General features: G+C 24.2%; 1 protein-coding gene across 5 annotated transcripts in view; it reads left to right on the top strand.

The window, feature by feature from the left end:
• LOC114132361 (F-actin-monooxygenase Mical) overlaps positions 1–25,979 on the top strand; it is a 29,497-nt gene extending 3,518 nt beyond the window's left edge. Inside the window, exons 2-29 of one of the 5 annotated variants that reach the window (XM_050204366.1) lie at positions 6,659–6,844; positions 6,983–7,084; positions 7,150–7,357; positions 7,428–7,538; positions 7,822–7,923; positions 8,016–8,272; positions 9,110–9,367; positions 9,429–9,786; positions 9,875–9,907; positions 10,061–10,296; positions 10,357–10,479; positions 10,546–10,770; positions 10,898–11,035; positions 11,779–11,926; positions 12,031–12,164; positions 12,265–12,489; positions 12,876–13,199; positions 13,266–13,444; positions 13,505–13,692; positions 13,814–13,941; positions 16,099–18,516; positions 18,604–18,804; positions 20,454–20,489; positions 21,694–21,844; positions 21,912–22,035; positions 22,099–22,205; positions 22,614–22,775; positions 25,800–25,979. In XM_050204366.1, the coding sequence (XP_050060323.1) occupies positions 6,668–6,844; positions 6,983–7,084; positions 7,150–7,357; positions 7,428–7,538; positions 7,822–7,923; positions 8,016–8,272; positions 9,110–9,367; positions 9,429–9,786; positions 9,875–9,907; positions 10,061–10,296; positions 10,357–10,479; positions 10,546–10,770; positions 10,898–11,035; positions 11,779–11,926; positions 12,031–12,164; positions 12,265–12,489; positions 12,876–13,199; positions 13,266–13,444; positions 13,505–13,692; positions 13,814–13,941; positions 16,099–18,516; positions 18,604–18,804; positions 20,454–20,489; positions 21,694–21,844; positions 21,912–22,035; positions 22,099–22,205; positions 22,614–22,775; positions 25,800–25,834 (6,888 nt within the window). In that variant the 5' untranslated portion in view covers positions 6,659–6,667 and the 3' untranslated portion in view covers positions 25,835–25,979. Of the gene's footprint in view, positions 1–6,658; positions 6,845–6,982; positions 7,085–7,149; positions 7,358–7,427; positions 7,539–7,821; positions 7,924–8,015; positions 8,273–9,109; positions 9,368–9,428; positions 9,787–9,874; positions 9,908–10,060; positions 10,297–10,356; positions 10,480–10,545; positions 10,771–10,897; positions 11,036–11,778; positions 11,927–12,030; positions 12,165–12,264; positions 12,490–12,875; positions 13,200–13,265; positions 13,445–13,504; positions 13,693–13,813; positions 13,942–16,098; positions 18,517–18,603; positions 18,805–20,453; positions 20,490–21,693; positions 21,845–21,911; positions 22,036–22,098; positions 22,206–22,613; positions 22,776–22,883; positions 23,115–25,799 lie in introns of those variants that run through there. The other 4 variants (XM_050204363.1, XM_050204364.1, XM_050204367.1 and 1 more) reach the window with 4 other exon arrangements.
• The last annotated feature ends 413 nt before the right edge of the window (positions 25,980–26,392 follow it).

Genomic DNA, 26,392 nt, shown 5'->3' with positions numbered 1-26,392 from the left:
TTTTTCATTGTTTCATGGAATGACTAGCAGTATGCTCTATTACTATTGCAGTATTTATAGCAGAAGACACGAGACACAAAACGTTCTACTTTTTATGGTTAAAATACTAAAAAAAAAAGTTAAGTGATCATGGCTATATAACTTTTTTATCCTTGGTAAAAGGTATCTTAAAATCATGTTAAATAAAATAATCAATCTATAAAAATATATTTATAAAGTTGTTTAAAATCTTTAAGGGTGAATTATTAATTTTAAAGTGAAGTTATTAAAAATACCTAATATTATTAATATTTTTTTATACATTTGTATAACCACTTATTTTTAAATTATTGAATATCAGTTAAGAAATAATACAAAAAAGTCAATATTTATGTATTTTATACGGGATGTAATAATTTAAAACTGGATGTTTATTCAACTCACAAGACGACCGTAGACCAATTTAAATAAAGAAGCTATTCTGACCCGCCCATAATAAATAAGGCATTATGATGAACACCTGTCAAAGAAAAATATTGATTCGATAAGTCTATTTCAATAATGAAATTGTATTAATGTGTTTTCAAGGTCATATTTTATAAATATTTGCTCTGCAGTTTGTTCAATAAGATTAATTAACTTAAAACTCATATTCACATGCTATATAATCTATCTTATCTAGATTAATAGAAAGCGAGTAATTATCATTACTGTAGCTGATCTCTCTTTATTCTGGTTTTGTATTTATATAGTATCTATATACAAAATAACAAATTAAAACTCAATCTCAATTTCTTGTTGTATGTTTCAAGATGTTCCTCAAGCTGAACAGTTATCTGAAAAAATCTTATTATATTAATAATAATAGTAAAAAAAAAAATGTAATGGAACTAATTACGGAAAATTACGGTACCTATGTTAGGTAGAATTTGTACTTATTATGTAGTAAAAAAATGAATTATATGGTCTGATTAACTATGGTGATGATTTTTCTTCAATTTGTTACATACTTATTTCAACTCGTTTAAACGAATTTAATTAATATTTTACTTAAAATGTAAAACTGCTACATAAAACAATAAATTTATTACGATTATAACTATTAACGGGATGATCCGTTGAACATAATATGACATTTATTATTTCAGAAAAAACTTAAATATTTATTTTACATAATCTACAAAAAGTCGCCTTTAAACAATTTTAGAAATAACTATATTTTTTATCATTAATATTTTTTTAAGTTTTTTACTATTTCAAATAACAATGAACAATTTTAGTTTCATATTTTGAAGTTTTAATATTATTCAGAGTATTTTTTGATCTATAAAAATCGAATTTTTGATAAGTAGTTTGATAGTCATAATTAGGGTCTAGATTTTAATGCCCTAAAAAGTAAGAAATAGCAAAACAAATGTATTTTAGCTGCAATAATGTCCTTAAAAATGACCCAATGTTTTATTTTATGTACCTATTTAAAATTTTTATTTTGTTACGAAAATCTGAAAAATTTTAATGGATGGATCGGCGATGATTTGGAGTATCGACTAGGGAAATACATCACTTTTAAGTTAGAATTACTCATTCCAAATATACTACAGTTTGTAATGTGTTAAATTTTACGATTATTTGGTACCGGAAGCAGTATAGCTACTAATTGCACTGTAAATAAAAACGTTATCGACATACTAGAACACAAATAGAACGATTATCAAATGATAAATGATCGGAACAAAATTTCTCAAGTTAGCATTTTAAATTACCAATTACATATTATATTATTATCTATAAATTATTTTGAATTTTAATGTATAAATTTGCATTAAAAACAATAAAAACTAACAAAATTACTCAAAAATTTTAAAAAAAAATACAAAATGAAATTTTTAATATCTGATGTATGAAATGGATTTTGTATTTGAAATTTTGAAAAACATTTTTGGGACATCCCATAAAATAATGTGTTTTGCATTCGAATACGGGCCTCAGGTATAACTTATTAAGTATTTCAAGTTTAGATGAGTGAAGTAGTGGCCCATAATTTTGCAGGATAATCCTGTACTACTCTGCTCAATTAAAGTGAAACACTTAAGTTACATTTCATAAGTTATTTTTACGTTTCATAAGCTACTTGTCCAAAATTTTATTTTTGTGTATTTAATACTCCAAAAAGTATTCTGCTTTGAATAAAGAATTCAAATATTTGTGGCCATTAAAAAAATATATTGATTTTAAGAACTTCAAGTTGTGTATAAATGTTAATAGGTTTTGAAATAATAAGTATTTAACGTCAAATGGATTACTCGGTATAATATTATGTTCTTTGCTGCGTTTATTGATCCAACATAACTGTTTAATTTAACTTATATTGTTCTTTGTGTGAATTAATTTTATTATAAATCTATTAACATTTTGATAAATTAATAATGAGATTATATTTTATTAAATATCGACTACCTATCGAGTATCGGAGTATGTAATTATTTGGATAATTTACTTATATAGATTGACTAATTATAATTAGTTTCGTTTCGGAGTTTCCAGCCCTCTGAGAACCATTTCAAAAATGCATTTCTACTACTATGTGTTTGTTGAGTTTAGTTTGTCGTATGAAACTATGAAAGAAGGGCACCAAAAGTTGAGTATAGCCTTATCAATAAGTTATTGAATTAATTGAATTAAGTTGACGTTTGGAATTTTCCAGTTATTTTTAAAACAATGATAATAAACATTTAATTCAATTTAGGTATGAACAATTAATGTTTGTTTTACTGGTCATTATTTTTAAAATATTCAAACAATTGTTTTTACTTTTTATATCTAAAATATCTCAACAATTTTTTATGATATTGGTGAAAAAATGATATAATTGGCAAATTATATTCGAATACAAGGAAATTTATATACGTTTATTTTAATTTATATAAACAGCCTATATTTCCAATCGGCGTGTCACTAATACGATGATGTTTCATTAAAAAAAAATTGTTCCACACCCACATGTGCTGTGTCTCCAGTTTACATACACGTAATAATATAGCAAATTTTTATTTAGCAGAATTGAATATGTGTTGTTAGCTCTAATATTGGAGTAAATTTACTTATTATCAAACTTGAGAAAGGTAAGAAAAAATATTATTATCTAGGCCATCACTTAGGTTTTATTAATATTATAATTTTAAGTTGTAATATTTTATACTATACTATAATTCACTTTAAAATGATAATATCAATAAAAACCTATGATATGGTCTAGATAATATTCTTGCCTTTAAGTTTGAAAATAGGTAAATTTACTTCAATATTAAAGCTTACAACATAAAATCAATTTTGCTAAATAAAAATTTGCTATGTTGTGTATATGTAAAACGGTGACAGCACGCATGCTGGTGTGGCGTCCTCTTAATAATTTTAGTTTGTTGACGTATTGACATTTGTTTAAATTTAAGTTGGGATGTTGTCGTGATATGACTGATATGTATTATTAGTATTAGTATAATAAGTTATTACGTACTAATTTTCAGGTGCGTACCCTAGGGGGTGGGTTTAGGGGTTGTACCCACTCACTGAAATTTAGATTTTGCATTATAAAAATACAAGTTTTATAGATACATTATCTTTATTGATTTATCTTTATTCAATATTTAAAATATTTAAACTTATTATTTTAAACTATTAAAATTAAAAATTTATCACGAACTTATTCACTATATTCTACGGCACGACCGATGTTATATTGACATATTAGTTAATAACAACATGTTATTGCAATATTATACTGTGTACCTATATATTTAAATTTAAATGCTTATACTGCTTACACTACCTTTACATTTAAATATTATACAATGTATGCTAGATAATTAAAAAAAAACCTATAAATTTAAGTGTTGTGCTACTAAATAAATCTTTAAGTACTTGTACACTGAAAAACTTTTGATTCAATAACTGTAGAAAAAAAATTTTAACGGTCAAAAGTTTTTATATAAGGTTCCTCATAAATTTTAATCACCGAGATTAAAATATAATGATCATAATTTTACAAATATTTTTATGTTCCTACATTTGAAGTTTAATTATTGGCGAAATCGGATATTATTCACCCGTAAAATAACGATTTTTTATCAAATTAATTTTTATTTCATTGTCAATTTATATCAGTATACTATATGAATGATGAATCTATTCATTCTTGTTCTACTGTAAGGCAGTATTGGCTCAAAAGTTAATAATTAATAATAAATTATATAAATATAATATACTGTTATAATAATAAAGTAAATTACTTTAATAATATTGTCAAAAAATATATTATCATATAATATACTTGGTAATATTATAGGCTGACAGACCATCTTCTCTTAGAATAGTTTTTCGTTGCAATTATTAATATTCAAATCAAATTTAACATATACATTAGTACATTAAAGTAACTTATTTAACATAATAAGGTACTCGACACCTATAGTAACTGTTAATAAACGTTTCGATTCCAAACTTCTTTAAACAATTTCTTAGTATAAAATAATTGGAGAGAATATAAGGACTTGAACATCTCTTGTAGTCTTATTAAATTAACACAATCAGTAATGTCCTAGATAGTTTGGCATCCATTGATTGCTATGCGTGTGGCACAAGGCCAGATGACATTTTTCCGGACACTATTTTCGTCTCATTACTCTTAAAACGCTGGAAATTTGAGAATATTTTTATTTTTTTTATATTCTAATGATAATTGGTGTTTTACTTTTGTGAACAAAATTGAGTTAAAAAGGTATTCGTCGTAGTGGGTAATTTAAAAAATGGTTGGTGTATCTATACATATAATAGTTTATATAGATTATTTGGTTTAGTCGTATATTATTGTATTAATGAAATTTAGGTCGTTATTCATGGCTTGTAATATTCTAATTTGGTTCTTGGCGCCATTATTTTAGCTATACCTACTCATTCAGTTTTATTTGACGTGTGTTGTGTGTTTCATGAAGATGTATAAATATATTGTTGATAAAGAAAATAATAAATATTCGACTGAACTTTTTACTTGAATCGTGAATGTGTGTGGGATTTATAGTACGCCTTCGTACTTCTAGTTCTGTTTTTGGATTACGTACATGTAAATGATTGATTTAATTATCGCGATAATTTAAACATTTAAATTACGTATTACATAAAAATAAATTAGGCAACTTATAGAAATTGTAGATCACTAGAGGTGAAGTATAGGGGATGTAAAAATTATGGAACCAGAGAGTTTTTAGGTAGTAAAAATTGTATGTGGCCCTTTAGCCCTTAGTTGTATATTATGTTATTTTTAACTTACTAAAATGAAGTTTAACATGCGTAAATTTTATTTTCTCTCAATTTAAATAATATTATAGTATAGTCTTACTATATAGCTTATATAATAGCATATATTTTTTTCATTGTTTAAATAATTTTACATTAAATATTTTAGGAAATATAATAATTTTGACTAATTTACTACCTTTCTATATTATATAATACCGATGTATGATAGGAAACAATAATAGTAATTAGTATTACAAATATATATTTTGAATATCAAAATATTGGGAAAAAATCGCAAGTCGATATTAGTCATTAACTTGTGACAGAGTTTAATTTAAACTAGGAATCTAAAGATTCAGTAAATCGATGTATTTTGAAATCTTGTAAATATATACCTATTTATCTTTATTAGTAATGATTTATATATTTGGTGATTCAGAGATTTCGTTTTGGTTTGAAGATGAATTGGTAGGAATACGTTTTTTATAAGCTGGAATTACAATTCATTTTTATTTTTAACATGTTTCTACGTTATTTAATAAATCCGTGGGTTCAAAATGTAAATTCTTTGTAGTCTGTTATTTAATTCTTGAAGGTCAAATTTGCTAATGCAATATAAATTTTTTTAAATAAAATTGTCATTTGTTTTGTTTTATTAAAAATAGTAAGAGTATTAAGTTTTGAAAACTATACTTTTACCAAAATTTAAAATTGTTAAGTAATAATTTCATAATGCTTTGCAGTTTTTAGCCTAACCTATTGTTATTACGATTTACAAATAATTTTTAATATTTATTTATAATTTGATTCTTAATATGCCGCTGTGACTCTTTTCTGTCAATATTTTTTTGGTTAATATTTAATAAAATAATTTTATATATAAACTTAAACTTTCTTCAGTATGTCTTTAAATTTAGGGCCCAAAATTGTGTGCAGTAGCAAATTTAAAAGTGTGCATTACTTTTTGTACTTTAATTGAAATTATTTTATTTTTAATTTAAAAATGTTTAGTTATAATATATATGTATCAACTATCAAGGATTTTTATAGAAGATTGTCTTAGATTATATTTATTATAACTAATTATTAATAAATACCAAAAACAATAATTATGTTACGAAGTTATATGTTGCATATGACTACTAAGTCTATGTTTATTATTTAAAAATATTTTGGAGTATGAAATTATCGGTGTGCAGTAGCAAAATACCCTAATTTTGGGCCCTGCTTTAAATTGGTATTTTTTTCTGTGAACTAATAATTATTATTAAATGATAAAACAATTAAGCTTTAAATAAAGCTAATAATAGGCTTAAAATTAATTTTTTTTCTTTATAAAAACAGATTAGTTAATTGAGTTGCTATTTAATTGTTCTGTTTTATTTAGAACTTAATAATGGCATCACACTATCGTAAAACTCTTCCATCGGCTGATGCTGCATTAGCATCAGAAGTTTTTGATCGTTTTTGCACGGCTTCTACAATGAAGACTATTCTTGGTCATTTTCGACATCTATGTGAAATATTATGCATCAAGCCTACTAATTTTCCTCAATTTTATCCAAAACTTAAGGTAAGTTTTTATTTGTGCAATTTAAGAATTTAATTTATTTAATTTATTATTATTTACTTAAATGTGTAGGAAGGTATATTACAATTACATTCATTGTATGTATAGCGTTTATTAAAAATTGTTACTAATTTTTTTTAGGCTATGCTATGTTCATGGAAAGCAAAAGCTTTATGGAATAAATTTGATAAAAAAGCAAGTCACAAGTGTTATAATCGTGGAAAAACTTGTATGAATACTAGGGTAAATTTAAATAATATTATTATTTATTTTTTTTAAACTAAGTGTCTAAGTAATAAATTTTTTAGGTTTTAATTATTGGTTCTGGGCCTTGCGGATTACGTGCTGCTATTGAAGCTCAGCTTTTAGGTGCTAAAGTAGTTGTAGTAGAAAAGAGAGATCGTCTTTCAAGAAATAATGTACTTCATCTTTGGCCCTTTGTTATTCAAGACTTAAAATTACTCGGTGCAAAAAAGTTTTTTGGTAAATTTTGTGCTGGTGCTATTGATCATATAAGTAAGATTACATATTAATATTGGTTCTTATTATTAAATTTGCTTTCTATTAATCACAATTATTTTTATAGGTATTAGACAGCTTCAATGCATTTTGCTTAAAGTTTCATTAATCCTAGGTGTTGAAATTCACGAAGGTGTTAGTTTTGATTCCCTTTCTCCGCCACCCAATAATGATGAAAGTATGTTTTAATTTAATTAATAAAGTATTCTAATTTCAATTTTATGTTATACACAGTATACATGCATAATATACCATATTATATAATATGTATGTTTGTAACAATATCAATATTCAAACCAGTGTTGGATTTCATTTAAATAATGTTTTTGTAACCATAAGTCACAATAGATCTCAGCCCTTACTTTATTAAACTCATACTTCATAATTTATTATTTTATATCCGTATAATTTTTTTTGAAAAATGTTTGATATTTATATTGTTTTTTATTACTAAACAATAGAAATTGGATGGAGAGCTATCTTTAGTCCATCAGATCATCCTGTTTCTCAATATGAATTTGATGTTCTTATTGGTGCTGATGGTAAACGGAATACATTGGAAGGTATGTATTTGATAAAATAAACTGTAATTTATGAACAAAATTTCTTTTATTATATTTATGTGTTATTATTAAATTTTATATTAATTATTTAGGTTTTAAAAGAAAAGAATTTCGTGGTAGGTTAGCTATTGCTATTACTGCTAACTTTATAAACAAACACACTGAAGCTGAAGCAAGGGTAGAAGAAATATCTGGAGTGGCTTTCATATTTAATCAAAAGTTTTTTAAAGATCTTTACCGGGAAACAGGAATTGATTTAGAAAATATTGTTTATTATAAAGATGAAACTCATTATTTTGTTATGACTGCCAAAAAACATAGTTTGATCGATAAAGGTGTTATATTAAATGTATGAAAAAATCTGTATATGATTGAAAATACTTAATAACTAGAGGTCAAATATTATTTTCTTAAAATATATGATATTTTTATGCTATTATAAAAGTCAATATATTTTTTTAATACATTAATACATTAGATATATTTATTAAGTAATAGCTATCTATAGTGCATGTTTGAACCCATTAGAATTTTTTTATCAATACTATTTTTATCTAATCTTATTATCTATAATTATCTTGGGCAGTCTTTAACTTTTTTTATGGTTTTTTTTAATTTGGTGCTTATGTCAAAGTTTTATAAATTATAAGAATTTTAACAATCTATAACATTGTATGACAAAAATGCATTTTTGTAATAATTTCCAGTATCTATGTAAAATAGTATATTATGAATTAATATTTTATTTTTTATTAAAATTTGAAATTTTTTTAAATTAATATTAGTGTAATTATTAAAGATTGTAAACCCGTGTTTGTCATTATCGAGTAATACTCTACGAGTATTAAATTGAAATTAAGTATTTTTTATTAATTGATATTTTGATATGTTGTATCTTATATTTTCTATATGAATAAAATGTGATATATTCAAAAAATTTCTGCTGCAAACTAAATATTTTTTTCTTTTAAAATATAAATTTTTTTTTTGGTACCAACAATTTTTACTCTTCAATTGAATGTGTACTTTGTTTATCTTAAGAAACATACTTAATACAAGAGAAAATAATAAAGAAAAAATAATGAATTAATAATATAATAAAAAAAATCATAAAATGTTGACCTCTAGTAATAAATAAATAGTAATATTTTAATGTTCTCCTCAACTATGTGCATTTTACTTATAGGATTATGCTGATGTTGCTAAATTGTTAGCTCTAGAAAATATTAATAAGGAAGCATTAACAGAATATGCTAAAGAAGCTGCAAATTTTTCAACTAATTACTCATTGCCTCAACTTGAATTTGCTGTTAATCATTATGGTCAACCAGATGTAGCTATGTTTGATTTTACTTCAATGTATGCTGCTGAAAATGCTAGCCATGTGATCCAAAGAAATGGCCATAAGCTTTTAACTACATTAGTTGGAGATAGCTTATTAGAGGTACATATATTTTTTTATCAAAAATTATTAACTGCATTATTATTAATAATTATATTTTTAGCCATTTTGGCCAACTGGTTCTGGTTGCGCTCGTGGTTTTTTGAGTTCAATGGATACCTGTTGGGCTATTAGGCATTGGGGCTCTCCAGATTCTAATCCATTAGAAGTATTAGCTGAACGAGAATCAATCTATCATATTCTTGGTCAAACAACACCTGAAAATTTACAAAAAAATATAGCTGGCTATACTGTTGATCCTCATACAAGATATCCAAATCTTAATACACGTGCTGTTTTACCTATGCAAGTTGTACATTTATTTGATTGTGATGACAAGACTGTTGTGGAAAAACTTCTCAAAGCTCCTCGTCAAACAATTACTCCAGTTCAAGATGTTCCAAAAAAACGTCGAAAAAAAGGTAAACTATCTTTATAATTTGTTTTTTGTTTTATGTTTACTATTATTTTTCTTATTAAAAATATTTTTATTTAAATATTTTAAAACAGTCCGTTTGGCTGCACTTGATCCTGCAATAAAGGGTGAATAATATAAAATACACAAAACTTATTCGTGTGTAGTACTGTGTTCTCTAACAGTGTGTTTTTTGTTATTTTTATTTACATATCAATAATAAACAATAGTTATTAAAAATATATGAGTAGTTATTAATTTATACAGTTTATTTTTTTTAGAAAGTCAAGTAAATCAAGAAACATTACATCATTGGTTAAAAACTCAAGTTGAACCTTACGATTCAATATCTGTTGAAGATTTTGCGAAATCATTTAAAAATGGCTTAGCATTATGTGCAATTATACATAGGTACCGCCCAGACTTGGTGGATTTCTTTACTCTTTCATCCTCTGATGTGGCAAAAAATAATCAATTAGCTTTTGATATTTTAGAACATGAATTTGGAATTCCGCCTGTAAGTTTATTTTATATTATTTTTAATATTGAATGTTATACTAAGATTTTTATTTTTTAGATAATGTCTGGTATTGAAATGGAACAGTGTGATATACCTGATATTCTAACCATGTTATCTTATTTGTCACAAGTGTATGATACGTTCAGACGAGAAATTCCACATATAAATCATCCAAAATTGGTATTTACAATTTATTTTGTATAAATCAATTAGAATAATTCAATATTATTTTAAAAACATTTTTAGGAAGACAGTGATCATGGACCTACACCAGCAGAAAGTCGTTTTAGAATCCATGTTGCTAGAAATAATATGCTTGCCCCGTATTCAAAACCTTCTACATTAGTAAAACCTATTTCGCAGTCACGAAAACGTTCAGGTGTTAATAATATTTCTACTATTGATAAAAGTACTTCTTCTATACAAAGACGTAATAGAAAGCGGCGTACCAACATAAATAATGGATCATTGGTAAGTTAATTGTGGTTTATTGTATTTGATAATATAATCTTTAAAAAAATGTCTATATTATATAAAATGTATTTAAGTATTGACTGTATTAATACAAAAAAATATTAATATTTTTACTAATAATAAGGCACAAATAAAAAAAAGACTACATTTACGGATGCAGCAAATTTATATAAGAGAACCCGAAGAAGATGAGTTTTTAGAAAATAACCATGAACAGTTTAAAGAACGAGCTAGAGAGTTGGAGAAAAAATTATTTCCAAGTGTAAGGAGAATGTGTTAAAAACTGTGATTGTTGTGTTGATGTGTGAATATTTTTATTAACTTATCCATATTTTTCAACAAAATCGTATGGTTACTTTAAATTATTGAAGTGTTTATTCTAATAATAATTACTAATAATTTAGTTATATGATATGTATTTAAACATTTTATAATATCAATTATCAGTTTCATTCATCCCCTATAATTATTATTTTATTTATTAAAGAATTGGTTACAACAGCAATTGTTCTCCTTTTTTAAAATTCTATAGACAATTGCTAATGTATTAAATCATTTTGAACTAATTTGTACGTGTTTTTTATACAATTTGAAACCAATTAAGTTAATTAATAATATTTTAAATGAATTAATAAGTTATAATTAATAAGTGATATGTTTTGTGCATTAATGATTATGTGTGTCAAACTGTTATTAAACTATATTAAGAAATTTAGGAAATAAAATATAAAAATTGAATTGAGACTAAAAACAAAAAAAATTACTTTAAAATCATCTTATACTTGTGAATTGTGATATGCTTACTATTAAATTGTCAATAATTATCTATTCATATTTTAAGTATTTGTGACTTATTTTAATACTGTTATATTGTTATATTTGAAAATAACAATATAGCATGTGTGATGGAAAAAGGTGTGTTTGTATAATACCAACATATAATTTTAATAATGTACTTTATTTATAGTTGTGTTTTCTTTTTAATTTTTAATTTTATTATTTAAGCCACGAGACAGTCGTGTACAAGATGGTTGCTCTTCTCCACGATATAAAATGGAAGAAGATATTTCAGTACGAGCCAAAGAAATTGAAGCAAAACTTAAAGGTGGCCCAGCACCTGATAAAAAACCTAAAGACCTCATGAGGGCTATTGGTATAATTATAACATAATTTTATAGTTTATTAATTATTTTACATATAATTATGCAGTTTACATTTTAGTATTCATCTATGTATTATACCTATTATTTTTTGTAGGAAAAATTGATAAAAGTGATTGGAATGTAAAAGAAATAGAACGGAAGATCGAAGAAAGTAAAGTAAATGCTAAACACATTAAAAATGGTACTGAAAAAGTCCCTAAATGGAGTCGCCCTCAATTTGATGATAAAGTATTATTATTTATAATATAATGTTTTTTTTTTTTTATTTAAAGATTTAAATCAATAATTATTGAATATGATTTTCTAAATAATAAATTAAATGTATTAGGTTAGCGCAATTAAGAAAAAACTTCATGTAAAAGGATATCAAGATAATATCAACAATGACAAAAAATTCTTTGAAATTGATGATAATTTAAATAAACTAAATAGAAAAATTAAAGATGGAAATATTTTAGATCAAGGTTTACGTGGTGCTAATAAAGTTTCAGCAATGGCTGCACATTTAGCTACCATAAATAAACAGCCTGAACAACCTCTACTTCAAAGATCTGTGAGTAAATCTTTTTTAATCTAGTATTTTATATTTTAATGAAATTTTTAAAAATCAAAAAATAATATTCATTAAGAAAATATTATTGCAAAAATCTAAACATCATATAACTTTTGTTATTATACAGTTTTATAAAAAAATATTCTAAATAATACCCAAGGATATTAAAATATTATTAAAATTCGCTTTTTATACCTCTTTGTTGTAATAAATGAATTGCATCTATAATTTTGAATGGAAATGAAAATTATTATTATTATTTCTTAACTTTTTCTGGACTTTTTTTTTTGATACATTTTATATCTGATAATATATTGAGTCTATTTTTTAATAGATTTTATACAAATAAATTAAAATTAAAATGTATTTTCATTTAATAATTTTAGGGTACTAAAAATACTGTAATAATTCCACAAGGTGGAAGTGAAACATGTCATTTTTGTAAAAACCGTGTTTATTTAATGGAACGGTTAAGTGCAGAAGGCAGATTTTTTCACCGTGGTTGTTTCCGTTGTGAATATTGTCATACAACTCTGAGATTAGGTAATTACATGTATGACCGTGAAGGTAAATACGATAACCGTTTTTACTGTTCTCAACACTTTGGAATGTCTGGGACACAGCAGATGCGATCTAGACGTAAACTTGAACAAAAGACTGAACCAGATTTAGGAATTAAACCAATTGTTTTAACAAAAACTCCTGATAAAGTATGTTATTAATATATTATAAATTTTATTATTTATAACTTATCTGTATTATTAATTTTATATCAGACAAAAGCATCAATGGAATCATTAGATCGAGGTGAAACTCCTGAACGAGTAGAGTTTGAAAATTTAGATTTAGAAGAAGATTTGGTCCTTAGTGAAATGGACGAAGATGAATGGACTGATCGTAATTTTGGTGCTTCAGCTAATGAAATGCTTTCTTCCGATGAATTATCTGAATTTAGGTTAGTACATTCACTTTTAAGTTTTAACTAAGTTTTAACATATACAACATTTGGTTTTAGTGATAGTGATAGTGACGAGAATCAAAACCTAGAATTAAATGATGATAATCAAGAGAAAAAATTACTGCCAATAAATATTAATAATGACAATGTATGTAACATAAATGTTGAAGATGACGGTCTAAGTTCACAAAATGAATCTGATGAATCACAGGATCGTTTCAGCTACAAAGAATTTGATAGTGGTGGTAATACTATTAAATGTTTTGTACTTTAAACATACTTTTTCTGAATTTAAAATTAATTAAATATTCTTTATGATTAATTATTGTCTTGTTTATAAAGTTGTATACATTATATACATTTTAGATGATGAAAGCGACACAGCAACTGAAGGTGAAGAAGAAATTAAGGCACGAGAAATAAGAAAACAAGAAGTTTGTTTACGTATCCCTAATATATCATCTGCCACTACAGATACTGGATCTGATACAGAGGTGATATTTTTTACGCCTCCCAAATCAATAGAAAATTCTTTAAATAAAGATAGTGAATCTATTAATATTGATGAATCCTTAAAACCAATTAAAACCAATGATAATACAAATACATTTAATGTTGAAGAATCTCTTAATTCGTTAAATACTAATTTTATTAATAATCTCGAATATACAGATAGTTGTAGTCTCAATAATAATCTTGAAAGTTCTAATATTAATGTTCAAAAATCTGAAATAAAAAAATGTGATGTCTCATTTAATAATATTATGAAAAATACATCTTCTTCATCATTAAATTCCTGTCATTTTCAAAATGGATCCAAAAATGAATGTATTCAGAAAATGGAAAATGTTGCAAATCCTCAATCAAAATTAGAAAATGATGTCATAATTTTAAATGATAATGATTGTTTAAATAAAATAGAAACTTCTGAATCTTCAATGGGTTGCGTAATAAATAATAATGTTAGTTCTAGTTTAAAAATCCATGATGATTTGATTAAAGACAATGATAATGTTTTGTTAAATAATTTTACTGATGACTCCAGTTTATCTAAAAAAATAATTGAAAATAAAAATTATAGTAAGCCAAATAAATTAAATATGGTCACTACAGAACCTTATCCAAAATATACGCCTACAGTTGAAAAGGCTATTAAAAAGTATGAAAATAAACAACCAAAAAAAGAATGTATTGTTATGTAAATTTCAATATAGTAAAATAAATAATTAATACTTAAATATTCATCCATGTACAGTCTATATTATATAAACATGTATGAAAAAATATTAAAATTTAAGCTAGAAATCATAGTACAGAATCCTCACAGATATACATAATAAGCCTTTTTCTCAACTATCATATGGAATAAACAATTCAGGTAAAAATAATTAGAATTTTGTGTTACTTGTGATTTCGTTGTGTTTCAATAATTTCATTTTTTGAATATAATATGTCTTCTGTATTTTAAAATTATTGTGAATTTAACTAATTTATATAGGTACATATATACCTATAATCTATATGTATAAATATATCTATATTTATGTTGTGATATTCTTGTATATTTAAAATTGATTAAAAAGATAAACTAACAAACTATTATTTAATAAAATCTAAACTTAAAAAGATGTTGTATCCATTTGTATTATTTCCATTTTACTGATGCACATTTAACATCACATTAATTTGCAATTAGCCGTTCCAATTTTGTATTGTTAAAATATTAGAGTGAATTAATGTATTGTCAAAGTTAAAGGTAAGAACATTTATTCTCTCATTAAATTTTTATAAAATTTTCATTTTTAAATGAATGATAAGTATTCCATTTATTAATATTTAAAAAATTTCATAATTCGCTTAAAAATTAAAGCATTGATAAAAAACCTATGAGAGATCAATAATATTCTTTTCTTTCTATCCTATTTAGGTTTGATAATTGGTCAATTTACTCTATTATTTTAACTAAATATACAAAATAACAACTGTTAATCGTATACATATTATGATTAATAATTTATGTTTTAGTAAAATGGAGATAACACATATTGGTCCATATTTATATCCTTTTATTAACAACTGATTTAAACTGAAAATGAATTATAAGTTTAAAATATTAATTATATAATAATTTTATCGCGTTTATTATGTGTTTAACGCATACAACTGGCTTTTGAAATTGGAATTTTTTTAGTGAAGGGAAAGGCTTGTTTTGTATGTCTTATTTATTTTACTAAATTGCATTTTATGTAATTAATTAATATTAAATTTATTGTACTATCTAATCAAAGTTTTATTTAATGTTTTTTTTTTAACAAATAATCATAAATTTGTGTTTTATAATTATGGGATGATTTATATTCAGATGCATTTATATTATATATATATATATATTAAAAATTAAAATAATAGCTAAATCATTTTAGTAGATACTTCATAAGTGTTATAACAGAAAATAATAAATATTATAAAACATTTTATTTATTAGTATTTAGATTTTAACAAAAGATAATATTATATAAAAAATTCCTATTTTATTGATATTTTACAAATGTTTATGTGTGATATATAATATATGTTAATATATGCATCTGGTGTGTATTAAAATTATTATATTTTTAATAGTATTTAAAACTTAATGTTTTTTTTATTAGGTCGCGACTGATTTTTATTCATCAAGTTCTGGTGGTAGTAATTCTGCTACAGAAATATCAACAGATTCTGAATTTGAGCGAGATGATAAAACTCCAACAAGGCACAGTATTCCAAATATAATTGTAAGCGAAAGTATTCAATCAAAACGTAAGGTAGAAGAAACAAAAGTTGATCCTTTAGTTCCGGAAAATCCTAAAATTGCAGAAATAGTTAATAGAGCCCAAAATCGACCAAATTTTATTCCATTTGCTAATCCTGGATATGAACTTAATCGAACTCAGTCTACCGAAGGTATCGCTACTAAACGTTCATTAGAACTGAAAAAGTTATACTTGTTAGCTGGTAATGGAAATGGAATAGCAGTAAAAAAATCTGGCTCATCTGTAACTTTAGATACAAAATTTAAAAGCTTTGTTGATCAAATATCCGAGTGTCAAAAAAAATTAAATCCTGCACCAGTCCCCAGTCCTACTATGCAAGCATTTTTACAAAATGTAAGTCCTGTTGTTAATAAAAATGAGAAAAAATCAAAAGAACTATCAGAAATGAATGAATTTAAACATGTCTGTTTAAAACATTCTGAAAAAAATAATGACTGTAATGAAAACAACGAAACTAATAATAAAGTAATAGAAGTAATTAATACTCAGTATCAAGAACATGATAATGAATTACGTCCTCGTAGTCCAGCTCATGAAACTTCTATAATTGTACCAGAGTTTCATCGTTCCCAAATAGAAGATAAAATTGAATCAGATTCTTTATCAACAGATGCTTCGACAGATACTGAAAATGATTTAGAAATTCCTGATATTTCGTCTGATGATAAGGATATTCCAATAGAAAACCATAGTTTACCAAAATTAGAAATCCATAACTCTCGAGGTGAACTCATGAATGATATAGAACAACAAAAAGAACAAATAATTGAATCTGAATGCATACCAAAATATTCAGATAATGGATTTAATAAGATAATTACAGTTCCAAGTCCAATAAAAGATAAAAATGTTAGAAATGGAGAAATATTAAAACATGTTTCAACTACTGCTGATTTATTTATGAACGATGTTTCAAAGCCTAACTGTACTGACATTTTACATCCTGAATCTTATGTTCATGTGCCTGATTATAATAATGACGATGATCACACTATTGAGGGACAAACTGAAACAGAGCTTTCTGATTGGGCAAGAGATGATGATGTTGGAGTATCTGAAGCTTGGGATGATTTTGTACATGTACCAATAAAATCATTAACTTATAGAAAACATCAGAGACCTAAATCAAAACGTAAACCTAGAAATTCTCCAAAGAAACGACCCAATGAAGATTTAGATGAATATGGACATGTCTGTGGAAAAATTGATAGTGATAACATTGAATTCATGGATACCATTAGTGACAATGATACTAATGAGCATGTCGCTGCATTAAATCAAACATTGCTACACAATACTGGTTATGTGGAATTTGTAACCAACCCTCAAATGGACGATGATGAGCTTAAAACACCTGTGGTAGAGACATTGAATGCTATTTATAATATGTCAGTTGATAAAGATGATAATGATACTACAACGACCAGTGATCTAGTTACTGTAATGGATCTCAATGATAAAAATAATATTGATGATGATGCTCTAACTCCAATTGCTAATGAGGACTCTAATAAAACCTATCAGAATTATGTAAAACGTTTACAGGAAAAAATAACACCATTCAACAGTATAAGAGATTCTATTGATGTACGTAAAATGAAAAAAAATAGTAAAGGAGAAAAATTAGATGAAAATAATTTGAAAGAGCAAAATGAACAAGAACAAAATTCTACTACTTATAAACTTCAACAAATAACAAATGAGAGAATGAAAGAAAAAAATTTAATTCATGATATGGTCATGAGTAAAATAACAAGTAAATCACCTCATGAAAGAAAACCTCGTCGTAACAAAAGTTCGCCCTTTTCTCCAGAATCTCATACAGAAAATTTTGAATTCACAAAACCACTTCCTGTTCATCATAGTAATGCAGATGTACAAGCCCGACCTACATCTCTTCTAATTCCTATAAAAAGTCCTTTGAGTGAACGAAAAATTTGTCCTACCCAACAGATATCATGTTCAGAAGCATTTTCATTGCCTGATATAAGAAGAGCACTATTTGATGAAAATACCCCAACATCTAGTGTTGCTGAAATATTAAAGTCGACTGAAGAAATACGTGAAAACGCTAGGGCCAGAGCTAGATTAAAGAGTGATTCTGAATTAGGTATAAGTCCTGAAGATAAAATTAGACAACTTAGAGAAAAGTTAGAACGTAGAAGAGCAGTAAAAAGCAATTGTGATGGACTTTCATTACTAACAAAAAGTAAAAGTTGTCAATCAATTGATGAATTTGATCTTGATTCTGCATTGGTAAGCTTTTAAAATATTAAATCACATAATTATATTATTACTAATTACATATGTTTATCTTCACATTTTTTTAATCCTCAACATTAGTGTGATACACCAAAAAGAAACGAACAAAATATAATAAATGATCGTCCTGAAAGAAAACGTAGTATTACTCAAACTGTTATGGCTGCAATTTTTCAAAAGAAGACACCATCACCAAATAAAATTCGTTCTCCATCTAGTCATCAAACATCTCCTTCTAGATTTAAGTTTTTAATGAGTGGCAAAATAAAAGAAAAATCTCAGGTAATGTTTTTAATATTTTAATTTATAGTTTATTATAATTATTAAATTATATAAAATATATTATATGGAACATGTAAAAAATATAATAGGAATAATAGGGTATACTTAGGAAAGAATGCTTTGAAAAAAATAGTGTATAATTTAAAGAAATAAATACCTAAAGTAAAACATTTATATTTAACTATAATTATACTCAATTCGCCAATTTTGTTTCATTACAAAATATATATTTATAACACTGCTAATAAATGTTAGTTTTTTAGATAATTCATCTAAAAATTTTTTTTCCAAAGCCTTTCATTTTTCTTTAAATTTCTTAAAAAAGATTTGAAACGTTTTAAAGTATTCATCAATTATACCGTTATATAAGAATATTAAACATTTTACATATTAACAGTACACTATGGTTAGAATACTACTAAATTAATAAAATATCACCCTGAATTATGTCTCTTTCATGCATTTATTTTTGGTAATACACTGGTATGTTCTTCCATTTATTACACCTTATACATTCATCATCAATAATAAGTTATATTCTGATATGTCTCAACCGATTCAACAACAGCATTGAAACAGTGATTATAGTATAAATAAGATATAAATAAAATATTTTAGTGTTATATATAAATATTATACATCTTATGAGGATGTTGTACTTGCGTGTGTTGTCTTACACACGTACGACATAGCAAATTTTCATTTTTCAATAGTATACTGTTAGTTTTGATATTAGAGTGAATTGACCTATTATAAAATTTAAAGGTAAAATTATTATCTAGGCCCCACTTAGCCTTTTATTGATATTATTATTTTTAAATTAGTTATGAATTTATGATTATTTTAAAATTTAGAATTTCAGTCATAACTTACTTAAAAATAATATCAATAAAAGGCTATGTGGAGCCCTTGATAATAATTTTACCTTTAAATTTTAACATAGGTTAATTCACTCTAATATCAAAACTAACTGCATACTTTTGAAACTAGTGAATAAACATTTGCCATGTCGTACACGTGTAAGACGGAGACAACACATGTGGGTACAACATCTTCTTATAGACACTGTTGAATTCTCATCACCAACCTAGTCTCTATTACATTACCTTATAACTCATTCAAACGTAAATAGTCGTATTATTTTATCATGAAGTCGAACTAAACTGAGTTCATTTATTGAAAGTAGTATCAATGGATACCCTCTTCTCTCACGCTATCCAACCAAGTTTAAAAAAAATGTCAACTCATTTAGTTATTGTTCATGTTTTCTATTTATTAATAATAATAAAAAAAGAAAATGAACTTTGTTGAGTGAATCAAAAAATAACATTTTATCTATTAGAGAATTTTGGGGAAACAATGAGATATTTGTCTACTTTGACAAACTTGCAATACCACTGCAAACATTAAGATAAATTACAATTTATTTTATTATTAATAAAATTAGTATTGCAGGGAAAATTTATTATTTTTAAAAATTATTTCACATAATAACATAGTTTTAAACTTTTAAAGTAGTAATGAACATATTAAAAATATAACTTAAATTATAGATAAAAATGTATATTACATATACAATGTAATATGTAATGTATTTTTGACACTAATTAAAATTATTAATTAGATTAATTTTATCTTTTAAATTTCAGTCGGCAGATAATGTTTCTACATTCATTGGAGATAATGTATGTCCTTTTAGAGCCATTTTTTTTTATTGTATTGTAATATTTTATCACTTAAAAATAATATTTAGAATCTTAGAACTATTTATTATAAGTTTAATAATTAAAAATTGCATAGATTGTAGATTATTTGGTAGTTTACACAATATATTAGATTCTGTTGCTTTATTTTCTTGATTATAATGTAGTATTACATTGTACATCAATATACTTATGAATATCTTTAACACCTTAGTGGCTTAATCACACATCTTAATCATTTAAAATTAATTACAACATTTCTTGGAATACATCTAGTGTCATGACTAATAAGATCTTATTTGCCATGTCTAGTGTAATCTTCACAATTTTTATACTGTGTGCATAAATAATAATATTGTAATGAAATTACTATTTAGTATTTAAATTATTCAACTTTTTTATGTTACCTATTGTTTTCTAACTATTTCGTTGTTTCTTAGAAAACTTTTACAACGGTAAAAATGAACTATTATGTTGTACAACATATGATTTATTGATCAGAAATTAATAATTATTAGTAAAATTAACTGTTTAAAAAAATTATGTTGATTGTTTATTAAACATCCAATAAAATATTAAAATATGAATAGGTATTATCATTGATTATTATATTATACAAGACAGAGGTGGCCAAACAGTCAATCTCGGACAATTTCAAAGTCGATCATGTTAGAATTTATTTTTAGGGCCACACACCATATATGTTTCTTAATAGTTATAGTTATTCAATAATAAAAAAAAATTTCTATGGAAGTCAATCATCAAAGGTGAAGTATATTTTTAGTAGATCATGACCAAAAAAAGTTTGGCCACCCCTGATATAAGATTACAATCTCTGCAATATCATTCTATCATATATCGTAGATAAATATTAATAATATTTTTTTACATTTGTAATTAAAAATTTAAATCACTAATTATAAATTATTTTATAAATTTTTAATAATGAAACACTCATTTAAAATATAATCAAAAGCTTAGTGTTCTTCATGATAAATTTCAATAATGTGTATGATAATACTGAAATGTTTGTATGTTTTGCTTTAAGTTAACTAATGCATTGAATTTTACAAACATTAAATTAGTATTATTTTAATATTTTATATATTAATGAGATATTTTAATTTCAGTTTATTTAAATTGTTGTTCACTACAATAATAATAATAAAAAATATTTATTTTTTAGGATAAAAAATTAATCTCAGCTGCTGGAGATAAACCTGTGCAATATAAATCAAATAGTGAATCTGAAATCAGACGTCGCTTAATAGATTCATTGGCTCCACCTATACCACCACTACCATCTTGCTATAATATTGATAATCCAGAATTATTAGGTACTTATTTAAAATGTAAAAATGTATGCTGCAATAAGTATAAAAATTAAACATGTTCTTTTTATAGAAACTGTTGTCTCTATGGATGAATCCAAAAAAAACAAAGTCGATGATGACTTTAGTATTCAAAGTGCAGATGGTAAAATGTCAAAGTCTGAGATTAAAATTGCTAGACAGTCCCAACGGAAAAGGTATTATACATACAATTTACAAATTTCTTTTATTAACAAAAAAATTGTTTCAAATGATTAAAGGTTACGTATTGCACAAGAAGTTCAAAGAAAATTGGAAGAATTGGATGTTAAACTGAAAACTTTAGAAGCTGAAGGGGTTGAAGTAGAGAAAAAACTTAGAGGAGAAGGTAAAGAAATAGTTATTATACATAATATTTGTACTTTTATAATGTTTTGGGTTTTAAATAAAATGTTAAACTATTGTTTAACAATTAATTTATTACAATATGTTAATATATTTTCTATTTTGGCATAAAAACACTCATAGAAAGCAAAAATTTCATGTAGTACCACTCAATATCGGAAACCGAATATATTATTAATACATGTATTAGTTCATTTAATTTTTCAGGAGTTTGAGTAACCACCTTAGTTAAATGTTTACAACTTTTGGCAAACTGATCTCCTTTTTTTTTTAAAAAAATGTAACGGTTTATCTTATATTTGTTTCAAATTTAAGAATACTAGCTGCTTCTATAACTCAATCAATTCTATAGTTGTATTTTATATTGCATTGGTTTTAATATTTAATTTAGGAGGTGAAAAAAATGAAGATGAACCATCTCTTTTGCACACGTATTGTGAACTAATGAGTGAAGTGAATCGATTGAGAAGAGAAGAACGTGAATTAGGATTACAAGCACAAGAATTAGAAATAGAGGATAATCTCGCAAGGCGTGAGACAATCAGTCCAAATGGTAATTATAATTTAAAATTGCATGTTATTAATACTTTTTAATATTTTATTATTATAGAATGATGTTTTTAAAAAGATTTTGATCAAGCATCATTTTATAAAATTACAGTGTTTGGCTCTGATTCCAATTGTTTGGCCAGCATTCACCGTACAAACCATGTTCTTACAAAATTATTTCCTATATATGTCTTGATAGTATTCTATTACTTTAATTTATTTACTTCCTAAATCACTTAATATTTCAGTTCCCTAACTGTAACTATATAATATAATAACTATAGTCAAAATGTTATTTTTGCTATGAAGGTAATACTAATGCTAGTAACTATTTAAATACTTTAACTAAAATAATATTCATTTTAAGAATAATTAATATTTATTTTATTAAAATAAGAATAAATGTTTTTAAATTTCAATATTATCTTGGCTCATTTAATCTACTTGTTAATATTTAAATTAAATGAACCAAATCATGTATGTGGTGTGTTAAATCTTCCATTATTTTTTCACATACCTATACAATTTCTATAATTCTATATATCTATAATATTTCATATTAAATTCAATTTATCATAAATCTAGACATGATAATATTTTTGATATTATTAATGTATATATTATGTACAAATTCATTAGAAAATAAAAAGTTTATTATTAGTTATAATTTGTTTTATTGATATATTATGTCTGGAAATCAAAAAGTATTTCTAATTTTGTTTTATATTTTTTATTCTTTAGTTAATATAAGCCATGGTATTATTAATAAATATTATACTTTACTTTCCAACAACAAATTACTATAAAAAATAATTTAAACTATTCAAACTATTAACAAATTAACGATTAACTATTAATTATTACCTATTAACTATTTTTTAACAATAAATAATTATAATTTAAAAATAATTTTCCATAATAATTATTATCATTGCTTTGACTATAATTAATATATTTGACTGAATGTTCAATAATGATAATATTATTTTATTTACCTAATAATAAATGAGTATTATTTTTAAACTAAGAATATTATTATTAAACTTAAAGTTCAATCAATAACTTATAATACATTGCTTAACAACAAATTTAATTTGCTATTCCTATTTTTATTCTTCAAAGCTTATTCATTCTCATATTGGATTAATAATCATTGTTTATCAAAAATGTAGTTTGAATCATGAATATTTTATTATTTATCAGAAACACTGTATTGGGCATTGTTCATTTTTCAATATGCTAATGAAAGTTTTAATGCCACATGTTTAAATAAATTAAAATCATTCAGTGACCGGTATTAAAATTGTTATTTATGATTTTGAAACATGTATAAACATACTAAGTACTTTTCAGTTATTTTAATTATTCCTGTAGCCAAATGTTGTCAAACATCTTTATTTGGAGTAAATAGTTGACCATAACCCATATATCCCATATATTATATAGAAATAATAAATACCCATTATTTTATTTAAAATTAATAAACGAATACAATTTTTTTTACATAGACTACATTTATTAGTTAATGAATAAACTTAGCTATTAAATAATACAATATTTAAGTTATTTTCCGCTCAGTTTCCATTAACTGAGACAAAATAAATGACCGGCCGGGACACCGGGATGAATAGCAAGCCTACTTATTAAGTATATAAATGAATGGTTCAATACAAAGTTGTAGAATATTAAAATATCTTAAAATTGTGTACCTATTTGGTTAAAATTATAATTGTGTACATCAATATTATAAAATAATAATAATAAACAATATTTATGTAAATTAGTAATTTTTTTAGTAATATATATTTACTAATAGGTTAAAAATATTAGTTGAAATCTGAGGTGTTTTTTTGGGTGATATAAGAAACAATTTTATTAATACTGATATTCAGTTAAAGTTTCTCTTCTAGAAAGTACTGTCTTTAAAAAATAACTCATATAATATTTATCACAAACTGTGAAATAAATTTTTAATTCAAATAAAAAATATATTTACAACTAAACTGCCAGTAGATAAGTTCAAAGTAAAATTAAAATAATTGGAATATATATAATATATTATACAATTTTATTTGGACACATAACATTCAAACTAGTGTACTTCACCTGATGGTATGGTATGGTTTGGTAGCATGTATGTATATTGTATATTATAGAATAGTGTAAATATTCATTTTAAAACTTATTAAACATTGTTCTGATCCTCAAAACATCCGTGGTAACAATCAAACCAACCGACTTAAATATACAACGCTATGTACATCAAACGTTTTACATGGTAAGCTAACTTAATTTTTATGTTAATAACATCAGCATTTCAATATGTGAATTTTGATATCAATATGCAATATAATATACCTCTATAATGATTGTTATATGTTATAAATATAACCATATTTATAATCCTTAATTTAAATCAATCCTTTTTGTAATCAAATTGAAAATTAGAGTAGTTTATGGGTTATAAATATTTAAAATGTAGGCAAGAGAAGTATTAGATTAGCATTTTGAAAGGTATCATTGTACCTCTCCACTTCACTCATCCAAACATTAAATACTTATAACTCATAAATTAATTGTCAAAATATAAATGTTAAGCTTCAGAATATAAAATTAAAAATATATGTTGTCATTAATGAGAGTAAAAACTTGAAAAATATCTTTAAAAACATTAATAGATCTTAAAATAATAAATGTTGTTTAATAAATAAAAATTGTCCTGTATGTATTATATATGTTTATAGAACAGAAAATATTGTCTAAGCTATTTATCAGTAGTATTGCTGTTAGCAATAGGTTAATAAATTGCATGGCAACTGTACACAATATACAGTTTTTTTATTTTATGTTTCCTACATTATTGATCGATCCTGCAATCAATAAAAATATAAATTATTATTATACGGTTTAAAATAGATTTTAATTTGTATATTTATTTGTTTTATTATTTTTAATTTATGTTAAACATATTAACAACTGCTGAATTATTTATTGATCTATTTTTTTTTTTATTATTATTATTTTGCAGACAACGATTGGAGCAAATTGTCAACAGCTCATTAGTTATAATTTCTAAGCTATTTATTAATAATACATTGTACATTTCTGGTTGAAACATCGACAGAATCCCTACTAACAGGAACTTATAGCTCACTTATTATTTAAGTTTATTTATGGAACAAATAATCATATTATATTTATTTTTATACTTGTTTTCTTCTTTTGTTTGTATTATAAGTAAGCTAAAGTGTGATAGTTTTATTTTAATCAACGAGTCAAAGCTTTAATCCAGTATATAAAGTTACTTAAGTTTTAAAATCCTAAGCCAAAGCTAACAATTTATTTAATACAATTCATACAATTTTGATTTTGTATAATCTGTGATATAATGTTTAGATTTATGACTCAACTGGGCCTTATATTTTAATTTTTAATATAAATATTTTAAAAACTTTTCAAATTTTTTAACACTACTTATCTTATTTTATTATTTTAACATTTATAATATTATATTCTTTAATTATTATTATGTAGTTTTATTATTTCTAAGTATGAAAATAAATCCAAATATTTTTTGAACTCTATTAATAATAAAACTTTTATTTTATTATAAATTAGTTA

This window comes from Aphis gossypii, chromosome 3, assembly GCF_020184175.1.
Source record: "Aphis gossypii isolate Hap1 chromosome 3, ASM2018417v2, whole genome shotgun sequence".
NCBI lineage: Eukaryota > Metazoa > Arthropoda > Insecta > Hemiptera > Aphididae > Aphis > Aphis gossypii.
This window is presented reverse-complemented; position numbering and strand designations above follow the sequence as displayed.